The sequence below is a fragment of the Serinus canaria genome, chromosome 1A (assembly GCF_022539315.1).
Source record: "Serinus canaria isolate serCan28SL12 chromosome 1A, serCan2020, whole genome shotgun sequence".
In the NCBI taxonomy this organism is placed as follows: domain Eukaryota; kingdom Metazoa; phylum Chordata; class Aves; order Passeriformes; family Fringillidae; genus Serinus; species Serinus canaria.
In genome coordinates, this window is record NC_066314.1 from 36513781 (window position 1) to 36528702 (window position 14922).

General features: G+C 38.8%; 1 protein-coding gene across 8 annotated transcripts in view; it reads right to left on the reverse strand.

The window, feature by feature from the left end:
* Positions 1-14922, reverse strand: part of OSBPL8 (oxysterol binding protein like 8) — a 93712-nt gene that overhangs the window by 55209 nt on the left and 23581 nt on the right. For 2 of the 8 annotated variants that reach the window (XM_018910150.3, XM_050982248.1), the window contains exons 1-4: positions 9861-9964; positions 4450-4486; positions 1430-1522; positions 554-688 (exon numbers count right to left, since the gene is read on the reverse strand). In XM_018910150.3, the coding sequence (XP_018765695.1) occupies positions 554-644 (91 nt within the window). In that variant the 5' untranslated portion in view covers positions 645-688; positions 1430-1522; positions 4450-4486; positions 9861-9964. Of the gene's footprint in view, positions 1-553; positions 689-1429; positions 1523-4449; positions 4487-9860; positions 9965-10769; positions 10791-14922 lie in introns of those variants that run through there. The other 6 variants (XM_050982261.1, XM_050982239.1, XM_050982244.1 and 3 more) reach the window with 4 other exon arrangements.

Genomic DNA, 14922 nt, shown 5'->3' on the forward strand with positions numbered 1-14922 from the left:
TCCAGTCAGTTCTCATGGATACACAGAGTTTGTTTTCAACAGGTTTAGCAAGGCAGAGGGACCACTTGAAAGCTGGCAAAAAAATGTGTCAAGACTTTTCTTTTTTTTTTTTTTTTCTTTTTCTAAAGAGAAGGATCTCTCAGTAGAAGTAACTGAATTACTTCTTTATTATTGAATTAATTTGATGCATTTTTCCACAAAAGTTCCACTTATGATACATCATAACACTGCTGCATAAAGACACAACTGGAATACTGAGAAAAGAACATTACTGTGGGTTTTACAGGACTGCACAAACACTCATTTATCATGTGAACTGCTCTCCCATCAAACAAATCATAGCATGCCTTAATAAACTAGTGCATCACGTAATGCATTTTTTCTGTTTCAGATTAACACAAAGATACAAATAATTACATACAAATTTTCAACATGCTTCCTTCCTTACCTGTTTATTGTAAAAGGCAATGATTTTGAACCAATATTTGGAACATATAACTAATGTTAGAATTTAAGTTCTTTAAAACCTCTGTAAAGAATAACTTTGTCTTACCATGACTATGGGCACTTCCTGGACTGAGACATGGTTGAAGTAACTCTTTGGTTGGAGTAAAATAGCCTTCTTTCCCCTGGTGCTGGTTCATTTTTCCTGGAGTTACAGGCTGCTCATCACTGTTTGTTACCACCGCTGAAATACAAAATGGATGCTCATTCAAAGATGTTATGTGCTTGTGCATAGATTTCTATTAAGAACTTCACTGCTGTTTATGAAACTGGTATTCAACTGTTCTGTTGCAAAACATTTCATTCTAAAACTGAGGTTTTCAAACCAGATATTTGCTTTGGAGAGGATGGCAGAAAGAAGCCAGTAAGACTGGTCTAAGACATGAGGCAAAAGATGGAAACAAAAATTAGCATGAGGTTGGAAAGGCTGATACTCAATAAAGATACAGCATTGAGCTGTTTCTTATCTTCTGAAATACTTCTTTTCTTTGCTACTTTGAGATAGCTTTTGGTTTAACTAGCCTCAACTCAGCCAACCCGCGGAAACAGCTTGCCAGATCAAGTGTACCAACATTCCAGAAAGCTAAGATCAGTGTCTGTATATACACAAGAAACAAGTTTTAACAATACAAATCATGTACAAATTCTGTCAAGGCAAAGGCCTAAATCAGAAGAATTACTCTCCTTGAACCTCATCAGTCTGAAAGACTTGTCTGGTGTCTTCCTACCTATTTCTAGGACCACCTGGCCAGCCATCCTGTTTTATAGTTTCTGTACATTTTGTTAACCTGCAGACAACAAAACTGTACCTTTTTCATAGTCAAAGAATGACTCTGTAACACCTGTTGTGTGAAAACAGATATACTGACAACGTGTTCAAAGAGGGAAACAAGCAATATTTACTAAAGAAAAGACTGGAACTTACAACACAGATGATTTTAAGAGTTCCCAAGCTTTCCTTAAAAGTTCAGCAGAAGATTTGAGTCAAACCAAACAAGTTCTATTCTCTGGATGGACTCTGCAAAGTACAAAGGCCTTCTTAGCTTTATCACTACTCTTATTACAGTAGTGGAAACATTTTGCAGCAAAACCTGGAATGAACACAAAGTGGTATGAAAAAATAAAAAGGTGCCTGAGTGTCCAGAGAAGGGCAAGGAAGATAGTGAAGGGTCCAGAGCACAAGTCTGATGAGGATGGCTGAGGGAGCTGGGGTTTTTTAGCCTGGAGAAAAGGGGATTCAGGGTAGACTTTACTGCTCCCTACCACTACCTGAAAAGTGGCTTCTTCCACGTAACAAGTGACAGGACAAGAGGAAACAGCCTCAAGTTGTGGCATGAGAGGTTTAGACTATCCAGTCTAAACATTAGAAAACATTTCTTCACCACAAGGCTTCTCAAGCATTGGAAGAGGCTGCCCGTGGAAGTGTCACCAAACCCAGAGGTATTTAAACAATGTGTAAACTGTGGCACTTGGGGACATGCTTTAGTAGTGGACTTGGAAATGCTGGGTTAACAGCAGGACTTGATGATTCTTAAATGTGTTTTCCATCCTAAATGATTCTATGAAGAATGCAAGGATTGCAGTACACCCACCTGTATTATTTTTCTACATCAGATAAGCATCTAAAGCTCTGCTCCAGACAAACTATTCTCTATGTGAACTGCTGCTGAGGAAAAATATGTGAGGAAATGGACAAGGGAGGCAACGAGCTCATTTTACCAGTTCAGACTTCAAGTCCATCATCAGTGCCAGAAGCTGAATTTCAAAGTAGTGTCTGATTTTGCTTTTCCATTCATGCCAAACTAGCTGTTTATTGTTCTGCAACTACAAGTAAGGGAAAGGGGGAGCAAGGCACTTGCTGAAGTCTTGAGAAGAGACCATACCACAGGTCTTGTATGTGAAAACAAAAGGGGGTAAGAAAACAGCTGCTTCACAGGTTTGCACAAAATGGGTCGCTGCAAGGAGAGTGAGCTATACTCGTTTTAAAGATTTAAGGTGTACAGTGCACTAAAGGAAGACCAGCTTTCACCCAACTAGCTAAAAACTCCTTTTGACAAGCCACTGGCCACTCAGCTTCTTCAGGGATGGGATTTCTCAGCCTACTGTGCTCTGCAGGTGCCCCTACCAGCCCCTATGCCACCGCAGCAGGTGACACCGTGGGCTCCACAGCAGGAACTGCACTAGCAACCCTCTCCTGAGTAACCTGTGCAGAAGGATTATTTGTGAATAGGCACCATGCAGCACTGCTAACTCTTTTTTAAGCTTTGGGAATTCCAAAGGTTTCTTAAAGCTGTCACAATACAGTAGTTTCTCAGGCAGAAGTTTTCAGTAACCTGCAGCATAAGCAAGCTCTGCACATGAGTGTTACTAAAGCATGATTTACATTCAGCAGTGGGGACTCAGTCATACTAATGGGACTACAAGCTTCAAGCTCACTGTAAAATTCATATTCCTTCATTAGGAGTCAATTAGGTCCTGCAACAACTCCTAGAACTGTCAGAAAGGCTCTTTTCCTACCAAACAGAGTTTATGTATCACCTAATATAGAATACCATATGGCAAGCACTTCATATGCCCAGGTATTCAAGGTGAACTTCTTAAACCAAGTGGGTTTTTCAGAAATCCCACCTAAAAAGCTGAAGAATGATTGGCAGGAGAGTTTTAAAATCTCCTTTTTAAACAAAGAAGCATAAAAGTACTAAACAAATGGAAATAAATCAGTTAAGAACATAACTATTTATTCACACCATAGCAGCCACTAGTAGGAAGTTGTCCCCCCTCTTGCAAAATGCCTCATCCTAATGTTCAGACATTTGCTCTGAGGTGAGGGAGAAGACAAGGCATTATTTTAGAGAAGAAACAACAAATAGTAATAATCAAAGCCTCCTCGTGACTCTTTAGAGGTCACATTTCAATACCAACAGAACTGTTGAGAGTTGAGAAGACATACTTTGTTCATATTCATCATACTGGTCATCAAATTACTAATACAAAAGTTTGTCAGTACAAGTCATACCTTAGAAGAAATATAAATTGGGGTCTTTACAGCCCCTGAATTTATTTCAGGTAAAGCTATGAAAAAAAATCTGGAGAGTCAGATTGCCACTTCTGTTTCTATAAAGAGCCTGTGAAAGTGCCTATACCACTGAAAATAGCACAAGGACATCATATACGGGAAAATGTTTATTACAACTCAATTCAACACTGTTTTTTAATGTCTGTTATAAGGTATATCAGCTAAAACCACAGCTTCTGCACAGATTTCTCATAGAAAAAATAAACAATTTGTACCTGCACCATTCCTTTTCCCACATAGACAAACTCTTAATCCCAGGCAAAATTACTCTGCCATACTATCATACTAATGCTCACAAACCAATGGCACCAATAAGTCTTTGGCTGCATGTAAGCACATACACACATCTGAAGTTTTCCCTAGCACCTCACCAGATCCAATCCTGAAGAATTATAGTATATATACACTCCTGTTCAATTCTGAATATGTAAAATTATTGAAATTAAGGGAACCACCCATAGCACTAGAAATCGACACGCTCAAAAATAAAACCTTTTTCTGAGCCATTATTTTCATATCTTTACTATCTGTACTACAATAGCATTTGAAAGTTTCATTTCAAACTGATAAAAATAGCTTTTATTTTCCTTCCAGATAAATAATATACAATATTTTTTTTCCTGGCCATGACTGGGAGAGGTGAAGAATAAACTTTTCCCACTAAAAAAATAAAGGCTATGGTAGGGAAACTTTTGGATGAGTGGTATGCCAGGCAAAATACTTTTCCAACAGCAAATTTTCATCACACTTCAACTTCTCAAGTATGATACAGAAGAAAACCTATTTATCCCAGCAACTATATGTAAAGATATGTGCTAACTACTACGAACATATGTGCAAACATAATGTAGGAGAGAGGAGTCACTTACTTGATAGTCCAGGAGAGTCTCTGTTCTCACCATGATGCTGTGTACACATACAATTGAGGAATGAAGAACAGCAAACATAAAAATCCAGGCCAGGAAGAAGCAAGTGCACAAAAAGCAGCAGCAGCAGCGGGAAAGAAGGACAATGAAAACAGTGTTAGTTCATAACTAAAACACAACATGCACCTCAATGCCAAAGGCAAGACCTCAAGAGACTCCGCAGTTCAGAAAAGTTGAGGCAACAAATCTGACAAATATGCCTATAGAAAAGCCAGAGGCAACAAATCTGACAAATATGCCTATAGAAAAGCCATTATTAGAAGCCATCATTAGTAAACAGCAACTGCCTCAGCCACTTGTTCTGAGTGGAATCTCTCCAGCAGCAATTTAGTGCTCGTATGACTTGATACACAGCATTTTTAAATTAATTTTAAGCTGGAGAGGTTTCAAAAGACTGAAGCACTGAAGAAAGCTGAAATAACACAAAATGTTTCCAAAACCACTCCACTTTCAGAAAAGTGTTTTGGAAGGAAAAAAAACTTTAAAGCCATAAGTAATGTGCAAGCACCTGCTAATGCTAGATCCAAGCCTAACTGCTTTTGCATACAAACACAAATTTAGAAGGCACAGATTCAGCTCATCTACAAACACAGGTAACATTTGAAATTGCTTAAGAAACAAGACAAACCATGGAGTTTTAAATTTAAGAGGATATTTTATATCTGAGTATTTCCATAGAATCAAGTTGCACAGAATTTCTCTCCCCCTGCATCCATCAAATATAGGCACTAAAGGAGGGTAACTACACAGTAATATCCTGTAAGCCTTTCTGATATTTGATCTGGAATATTTTTAAAATCCTTGCTAACAAAGACCACAATCAAGGCTATGATCCCACTGTACTCAGCCATGTACAGATAAAAGGCAAATTCCACTTATGTCTTTAAGGATTTACTGCATTTGAAATCTGTGAATAGTAGAAAAGGAAAAAACAAGAATACTGATCAGCATGAACATTTCCTCCCTAAAAATAAAATAAATCCAAACACGACATATCTTCTATATGTCAAATAAAAAAATTGTGCTCCATAAAGTAGTGAAATCCTTGCTCTGCTTTAAAGAGGATCCAATCTTGCCTCTCTAACCAGGACTTAACAGCAGGAAATGTAAAAAAGAAAAATCATAATCAAAATCTTTGCAAGCAGCAATCTTGTCTTGCACTCCTGACCTCAGAACACTGATTATTTTTTTTAATCCCTCACATCTGCCTAAGGGTGTTGAATTGTAAATTGACAGTGCAATGTGCAAATGCGAAGCACTGTAATGAATGTACAGCAATTGCAGCACACGTCATTGGAAAGGTGAGGGAACCCTTCTTTCACAATTCTGCACTTTCTGGAACAGGACTTGACTGATTGGGAAAAACCGAAATAAAAAACAAGCACACTTGGCAAATAACCTTCTATTCCTGCCAGAGACTAAATTCAGGTCAAAGAGTGAAACCCATGAACTCATCAGACAGGTTTGAGTAGTAGAACATGAAATGTATTCAAGAATTCAATGGCTTTCAAGGCAAAGCGTTTATTCTTAATGTACAGATAACATACTGCAGACTAGGAAACAGTTTATGTTCAGACTGGAACTGTCCTACCCTATGCTGATTTTAGATTCAAGAGACCAGTGGCTGACAAGAGAACAAGAAGCCTGCAACTATGCAGAGATCCAGCAACTGACTGAATGGCTGGGAGCACAGAGCTGCTTTAGTGGTCACTGGGAGTTGGACAGCAAGAGAATGGAACTGGAGAAATACACTGTGAACAGACACACAGATCAGAGGTACCTGAGCTCAGCCAGATGCCCACTCACAGTGCATTACTTACGTGTGCAGGAAACAAGAGGGGAAAAGGCACCGCAGCAGGTCCTGTCTCACTGCCTGCCCTGCAAGCAGCCCTGGCCAAGCTACAAGGTGACACCAGAGAGCAGGGCAGCCTGTCACCCGAGATGGCAATGCAGGGGCTTTTCATGTAAATATTTTAGCATTGCATGATTAATCCTATGAACTGGTACAAACAGCTCCTATGCCAGAGGCTGAAACACAAGCCTGTCTAATTCTGTCCTCTATCTTCTCCAACTGACATTCTGTTTACACACCAAACTCCCTCTGTTGCTGGCCAACCCCCTCTCTTCATCAGAGGTACTTGGGTCTGTGTATTTACCTAAAACCTGCAGAATATATATTTCTAATCATTGGTGCCAGATATTAAGGCACTGCAATGAGACTGTTTTGGCCAAAAAGACCTCTTCATTTTCCAATGCCCTGTTGCCCTCTATCACCAGCAATTCATATTACTGCAGACTGGGGTTCCAAACAGGTACAGGAACAAAACAAGACCATTTTACTACTTCAGGGTTTTCTCTGAAAAGAATGCTCTCAGGACATTCCTGTCCATCACCACCCACAATTCTTATTCTAAACTGACAAAATTAAGAGAAACATACACATATTCCCAGAGGCACAGCCTAGCCTTATTTTCACATTATATAATTGATGACTTTGATTACAGAACAAGTCCTCTGGCTTGTTCTCAACACTACATGATCGATTTCATTTCTACAGAGGCACAATTACTTTAAAATTTTGCTACCAAAATACATGAAGCCTAGTCCTCCTCCCAGTAAAGGTTTTGACTAAGACTTAGAAGTAAAACCAGCAATATAAATTCAGCAATATAAAGCATCACATGAGACAGCAGCTGTAATTGTTTTTATACAAAGGCAGCTTAAGAGCTTCAAAAGAGCACTATTTTTAGACGTTCATTTGTCAGAAATAAAGCTTATAACAACTGCTGCTAAACTTTAAGTTATATCTGTTAAGTTTTTCTGAAAAACAAAATCCTTTTTATGTTGAATATTAGGGTAAAAGCAAAAGCATTTGTCACACTAGCATGTGTGAATCTCTCATCGCAAAAGTTTTTTTAAGAAAATATTTTTACAATCAAAACATACAGCTAAATTTTTAATAGTTTAAATGAACATTCTAAAGCCAAGTTTGAGTTTTCACGTTGCTGAATACAGATTGTCCCTGAAGGCAGTCTCTGATACATGTAAACTTTTGAAATTAATCCAGTTAGATTAAATTCAGGACCACTGACCCAACCTACAAATCTGATCAATAAAAACGATTCAATGCTTCAAGAAAAAAAGGTACTTTTATGTCTGTTGATGTGTTAAGTAACAAGGACTGATACTGACTGTACAAGTTCTATCACAGGCAAATTATTTATTAAATGTATGTCTCAGCAAAAATTAGAAGTGACTAAAAATTGCTAAAAAAATATTTCAGAAAAGAATGGTTTATACCATATATTTCCATGTTCTATGTTCTGGTGAAGTGAGAATTGATTAAATTATTATTTTATAGAAAAGTAGACAAAAAACTGTTCTCAAACAAGAATTCAGAGCATCTGTTATTATGCACTGTTTTAATGGTGTCAGACTACAAAAATAGTTTGCTGAGCTGTCACAGCCTTTGTCTTCAAATTTATATTCAGTACGTATCAACCTAATTGTTAGACAGGAAGAACATTTAATATGAGACTTTTCTCTGTATACTGATTCTGGAAAGGAAAAAGCACAGCATTCAGGCCTGTGATCTCCTCATCTTTTGTTCTTTAATAAGCCACCTAAAAAAGCAAATTAGAAAGCTGACACCTCTAAAAAAGCCTTTTTCAGATAACTCCTAGAAACATCCCAGAGGACTTCAAAATGGAGAAAAATTTTGGTCAGTATTCCTTATGCACATTACAACACATGCGTTTCATTAATTTTATTGTGACAATGAAACTTTTAAAAAAGAAAAAACCCAAACAAACCGATTGCACCTAAAAGTCTGGAATACTGAAAAAATTTAAACATGATTTCAAAAAATATTAAGTTTCTGGGAAGTGTCAGGATTTGCATTGACTAAAGGTCTTCAAAACTACTGGGTCAATCTCTCTTAAAATGCACACTGTATTTTTAATATTCAATTTTCACTTCTTTTACTATGATATACTCTAGGCTGTTTATTAGACTACCAAATAAGCTTTCAAAAATGTTTTAAACACCTGTAGTGCAACACACAAAACTTGACATTGTAACTGCAATTTAGACAGACAATTACCCCACTGGTTGATATTTACATAAGAAATGCTTAGAGCAGCCTATTACAATACACCACCAGTTTAAAAAAAATTATTCTGAGATGACACTTCAGAAGCACATAGGATGAAAGGCAATCTATCCTTACACTTAGCATTCTTCCAAATCAGTCTTGGTAAAACAGACTCATTTTGAGGTACCTCCTTAAGATCATGCTATTCTGAAGGAATGTCACAAAAAGAAAAGTAGCATATCTTACATTACTTTGAAGCATTTTGTAAACTGGTACATTTTTATATATTTTGAGGAAACAAGGAGCACAGCAACTGAACTGACAGCATATTTTTTAAAAATGAAAATACCCTACTGCACGGTTGGCAGTTGATACTCCTAAGTATTCTGCATCTGAGACATAAATGCAGGGGCCACACAGCAAACCAATGAATTTGTTTATTACAGAAAAAAACCAAGAATTTTCTTAAGACACTGCAAAACAGTTTGTCTCCAAACTCACCACTTAAGACAAAAACAGTAATAAAACACTGGATCAAGTTAATAGCTCCATGTAATGGTTGAGTATCACAAATAAAGTTTGTCAGTAATGAGGTGTTAAAATTGACCATCACCTCAGTTACAGAAAAACACATCCTATTTTGCCTTTGGGAGGCAGTGCTTTGGAAACTATAAAACATTTCCTTCTTCAGCTGTTAAAGTTCTTCTACCTGACACAGCTTGTGGAAAAACTAAACTCTTAAATAATTTCAACATTTATGATGATAATGATGAAGCTCAATAGTACACACTAGCCTTTCCTGTTTTTAAATTGTGATTAGAAAGAGCTTCATTGCCTCAGAAATTTTATAATCAATACACATTATCAACTCTTATACCTCAGATTACTCTGATAACATTCAATTATCACTTTCTTCTGTCTTTTCTGCTCCTCATTCCACGAAGAACTACATTATTTTTCTATTGTCCATAGTCACTAACTAGCAAAGTGCCAGTTAGACTGAGAGGGACACCTTTTTCATTCAGGACTCTGAGACAAAATCCGAAAATCAAATCCAAAGTCTAAAAGTTTTTTGACACTCAGCCTTCCTGCCATGAGAATCTAGTAAATGATACATGATACTACATAATATTCCAAATGCATTCACCAGCAAAGTATCAATTCAAAGCAAAAGGGAACAGATTCAGGCCATTTAACCCTCTCCCTGCAAAAGCATCTTCACATTCATCTCATTGCACAAGGGTACACTTAAGTTACTCACTGAATTTCTATCCAGCTCCCCATCAACCGGAACGTTCTCCATGTTGAGAGGGCCTGTTCTCTGTCTCTATCAGTTAGAGTTCTTCCATCCTGCTACTCAAGATCCTAGAGAAGAAAAGAAAAATGGAATAATTTAATTCCAAGGGCTGAAATCCAGTTTTAAGAGGCTAAATAGTCTCACATGGTAACAACGCCTGCGTTTTACAGTACCTGAACATTTACCCAGAGAAATCAGCTTCGGAATGGAGAGAATAGTTTCAGATAAAATGACCAAAACAAAAAGTACTCACAGAGACAAGCACTTACTTCTACAAATAAGGAAGAGTTACGCAAAAAAAAGAAACCCACAGGTTTTGCCCTGTACTTCCCGTTGTTCCAGAGTTCCCAGCAGCACACCGCTCCGCCCTACAGGCATGTGCACACCAACTGTTTGGGTACAAAACAAAGCTATTCTGGAGCAGCTGGAGTTGAGGTCTTCCCAGCATAACTCCAGAAACAGCCATGTATTGCTTTGCAGAACCAAAACACAAAAATTAAATAATATGTGCAAGCCAGCACCTTCTGTGGCACAGCAGGCACTCCTCTGGGAGTCACCACACACAGCGAGAAAGCAATGCCTCATGCTCTAGGCATTTCCTATTTACTTTTTTTTGCAAGAGAATGAAACCTACAATGAATCTTAGTATTCACAGCATATTTAAAGTCATTAGCGAGACAAGCACACACCCTGGAATCAAGCAAAACTTGATGGAAAAGAAGTCCTTTAACCATTGATTTGTTAAGCAAGTTTCAGTAGAGGTGCAGATCAAACTGGGATGCCTACTGAGGTGTCCAGCTACAGCCCATAGCTCTGTCTCTGTCCAAGACCTCCATCCAACAGGACAGCAGGGGATGAGGGGGCTGTGCTTACCTGTTCAGGATGGCGCAGCTGGCATCGTGCAGGGACAAAACCCTGCACTCCCACCCTCCACAGAGCCGCGCTCACTCTGCCCTTCCCGCCAGCCACAGCAAGTGCTTCAGCACAGAATTAGCCCAAGGACAATTTTCTTCTTTCCTTTTGTCTTGGGTGGGGTGAGGGGGCAGGAAGCAGCTAAATTACAAGCTCAATTGCTAAACCAACACTTGTGCAAGAGCAGGGGTAGCACGGAGATGGTGGGGTTTTTTTTTTTACTCTATAATGTTTGCATATTGTGCTTAGTCTGTGCATCAACGTAATGACAAATTTCAGTAAAAAACATATTAACAGAAGACAGAAGGGTGAGGTGGGAAGACACATCACAGTCCCTGCAAGGAACCTGAGGAACATCCTGAATGCAGGAGGATGCGAGAAAGGCAAACAGATAACCAGAATGCACAGGATCTTCTGGTTCAAAGTCTGTCTCAGGAAACAGACACTCATGAAAACAAATCTCACTAAAAAGAATAACCATTTATTCTACCGCCTTCTATGTTTTATTATAATTGGTTTTTGGGTTTGTATTATGTAAAGCAAGTTAGAATTTTCCCTCAGGAAAAAAACATACAGTATTAATACACTCTAGATAATTACTATAACATATGCCAGTAAACCACAAAAGGAACCATTAAAAAACAGTTTATAAAATGACTGTGTGCTAACAAAATTACAAAGTCTGAAGTTTTCTATGACTTAGTCCAATGAACTGAGGAGGACCTTGCTCAAGCAACTTAGTGATTAACTGAAGTGGCACATAATTGGGAAGCATGGTGCTCTCACATAAATTAGAAACAGTAGACATCTGAAAGGAGATGACTACAAGTTATTATTTTGCATTAATAAAAGGAAAGATGCCATTAGCACAGAAAGAGGAATTCCTCTTAAAGCTCTGTTTCCCAGAGCAGCAGGCACTGTGACCCTTACCTTCCACAACCAAACATGAGATGCAGACCTGGGTGATGATTTCTGATGTCTGTACTTGTCATCTCTCCCCCACACACCCATTTTAGGTTCTCTTCTTAGTAGGAAATTCAGCAACACCAGACTGCATGCATATTCAATTTGCAGAAACACCAAATTCTTTTAAACAGGATGAAAAATGACTGGCATTACAAACAGATGCAAGCACTGCTATTTAAAGCAGGTTTTCAGCTTTTTTTAGTCACACAAACTTGTAACCATACTCAAGTTATCAGAATGAACAGATCTTTGCCGACAGGAACATTCAGACTAAAACACTTTTAACCCATTTTTATATTTAACATTGTTTAACTCTTTATTTTTCTTGTCAATGCTCCTGGTGTATTCTGCTCCTCCATCTGCTCACGTGATAACAGCCTTCCTTATCTTCATCTCATGAGCAACAGCATCAGACAGGTACCCTATGGTCTAATTCTTAGCATTCATGATCACTTGTGGTCCCAAAGACTCAATGCAGCATGCTCCTAAAGGCTGCAGAAAAGTTTTCCGGGAAAAGGAAGGAAAAAATCCTACCTGCTGCTGTTTAAACAGTAAAGCAGGTGCAGAAATGGTTAAGGACTACCTTCCCCCAAGCTGTTTAGCTTATGAGTAGACAGCCAGCTTGCCTTATTTTTCTTGGCAAAATGAAGGCTGAAAGTGAACAATATTGCTTCTGTTATATGCCAAAATAAATATAAAGGAAGGAAAAGGGCTCTCTCAGCAAAATGATACTGCCAAAGAGTCAAGTAAGTATGAAATTGGAGAACAGATTTATTTTGAAAATTACAAAATACTTGTAACCATCTGAGCCCCAAGGCTTTGAAACAATTTTCCAACCAATGCAGGGAAGGGGAATTTTATTTGTAAATGCAACCAGGTTACTATGAAGGACCTTTTCTACTTTAGCTAATCCAACCATTAGATTTGAAGACACAACCCCAAATGTATCATTTTATTGATCTAAGGGTTTTTCTAGCTTTTGGGGAATGTTCATTACATGCTTTTGCTGCTCTGTGTTACGTTCACAAGTGTTTGCAGTTTGGTCAGCTTGAGGTTTTAATTAACAAATGCTCCTTCACAATCTTAATTCTTAAAAGTTTAAGTGTTCAGGAGGGTACACACAAAATGAAATTATTTGAAAATAACTCTATAATGGCAGCCAGCTAGCCAGCTATTTTTCCTTTACAGACATTGGATACAATCAGGCACACACAAAGGTATTACTTTCTTTAGAGCACTGTACCAATCAGACAAATCCTGCCACAAAATAAGGTCTTTCTCTCCAACTGTGAAGAAAGCTGAACAAGTCAAAAACACATCTTCAAAGAAGAAGGGAAATGTTTTCCTCTTATCACACAATCCACAACCTGTCCTGTTAACATTTGTAGTCCATCTTATTTTTGCTGATGACACCAAACTGTGTGGTGCAGCTGACAAGCTGGAGAGAAGTGGTGCCATCCAGAGGACCTTGGCGCACTTCAGAGTTGGGTCTGTGTGAACCTCAGGACATCAGCTCAACAAGGCCAGGTGCAAGGTCCTGCACCTGAGCTGGGGCTATCCCCAGGACAAATACTTGCAAGCACAAATACCCAAGGCTGGGTGGAGAATGGGTTGAGAATTTCCTTTTCCTGAGGAAAAGGTATTGGGGATACTGGTGGATGAAAACTAGACGACTCAGCAACATCTGCTTGCAACCCAAAAGACAATGTATCCTGGGCTGCATCAAAAGAAGTGTGGTCAGCAGGTCAGTCCACCAGGTCATTCACAGATCTACTTCACTTTCACAATGTTTATATTTGATATTAGATATTAAAAAGAAATTGTTTACTGTGGGGTGGTGAGGCACTGCAACATTGCCCAGAGAAGCTGTGGATGCCCCATCCCTGGAAATGTTCAAGGCCAGGTTGGATGGGGCTTTGAGCAACATGGTCTAGTGAAAGATACCCCTGTCCATGGCAGGGAGATTGGAGCTAGATCATCTTTAAAGGCCTTTCTAACCCAAACCATTCTGGGGTTCCATGGTTTTAACAGATTGCTTCAGTTATTGGTAGTTTTTGTAACAATTTGGTTTTCAGTTCATTGGACCTTGAGAATAGGAAAATTCTCCTTAGGTCTCCCACAGAAGGAAAGAAAAACATGCATCAATGAAAGCTACTACTCTGCATGAACAGGATCTTTTTTAACTATCAACACACATGCATGCTGAAAAGTCCTGTGAGAAGAGGTAAGAAGACAACTCCCATCATTAAAACAATAATTTCCAAAGCCATAAATTGGATGTCTCAGTACTATGCTGTTACCCAATATTCTATTAGATATAGCTACACAAACCACAGATCAAAAAGCAGGACAACTTAGGTGCCTTGGCCATGAGAGAAACTGTGGTAGCAAGCTTTTGTTCAGTCCTGTAGAGATCAGTGAAGTGGATATGGCAGTGTTCTGCATTGACTTACATTCTCTGTGTTAACCAGATTACATAAACTTTTATTGCAGGGTATGTTTAACTAGATAAAGGGGTTACTAGGCAATGCAAGGCCCTTCTTCTGGCAGCATAACAAGAGTTCATCACCAAACATGATATTTGTTCTAGGCAGAAGAGAGTTTAGCCCTGACACTGTGGCAGTAATACCCTACTGGTGGTATATTTATAACATTAAATTATAATCCAATTCACAAATCCAATTCCTCCCCTTCTCCCACACAAGATTAGCTTCAATTCAAACACTTCACTAAATCTGGAGAGTTTCATCAAGAGTCGCCACTCTCCGCACAAATTCCTGAATTTCAGCCAAGGTGCAGCCACAAAGTGCAAGTGGTAGAGATGACTCTTGAATCTAATACATTTTCTCCTAAGTCAATGACCAAGTTACTTGAACACCTGCACAGTGTGGTGTTCAAGTAACTTGAGGCAGGTTTTAGCTATCTTCCTAAGGAGCATCACCTAGGGTCCTTAGACCAGGCAGGTGCACTGCAGTACTGTTTTGTGACCCATTATAGTATCACAGAACCCTCCTGTACTCCAGCCCCAAACCTCAGGGCAAGCCCAGCCTCACTGTGCCCTGCCACTGGCTGCTGCCTCCTGACCCAGCCTTTCCAGAGGGGAAGTGCTCTCCTGGGCTCTGACCTCCAAACTGACCTAAGCTCTGCT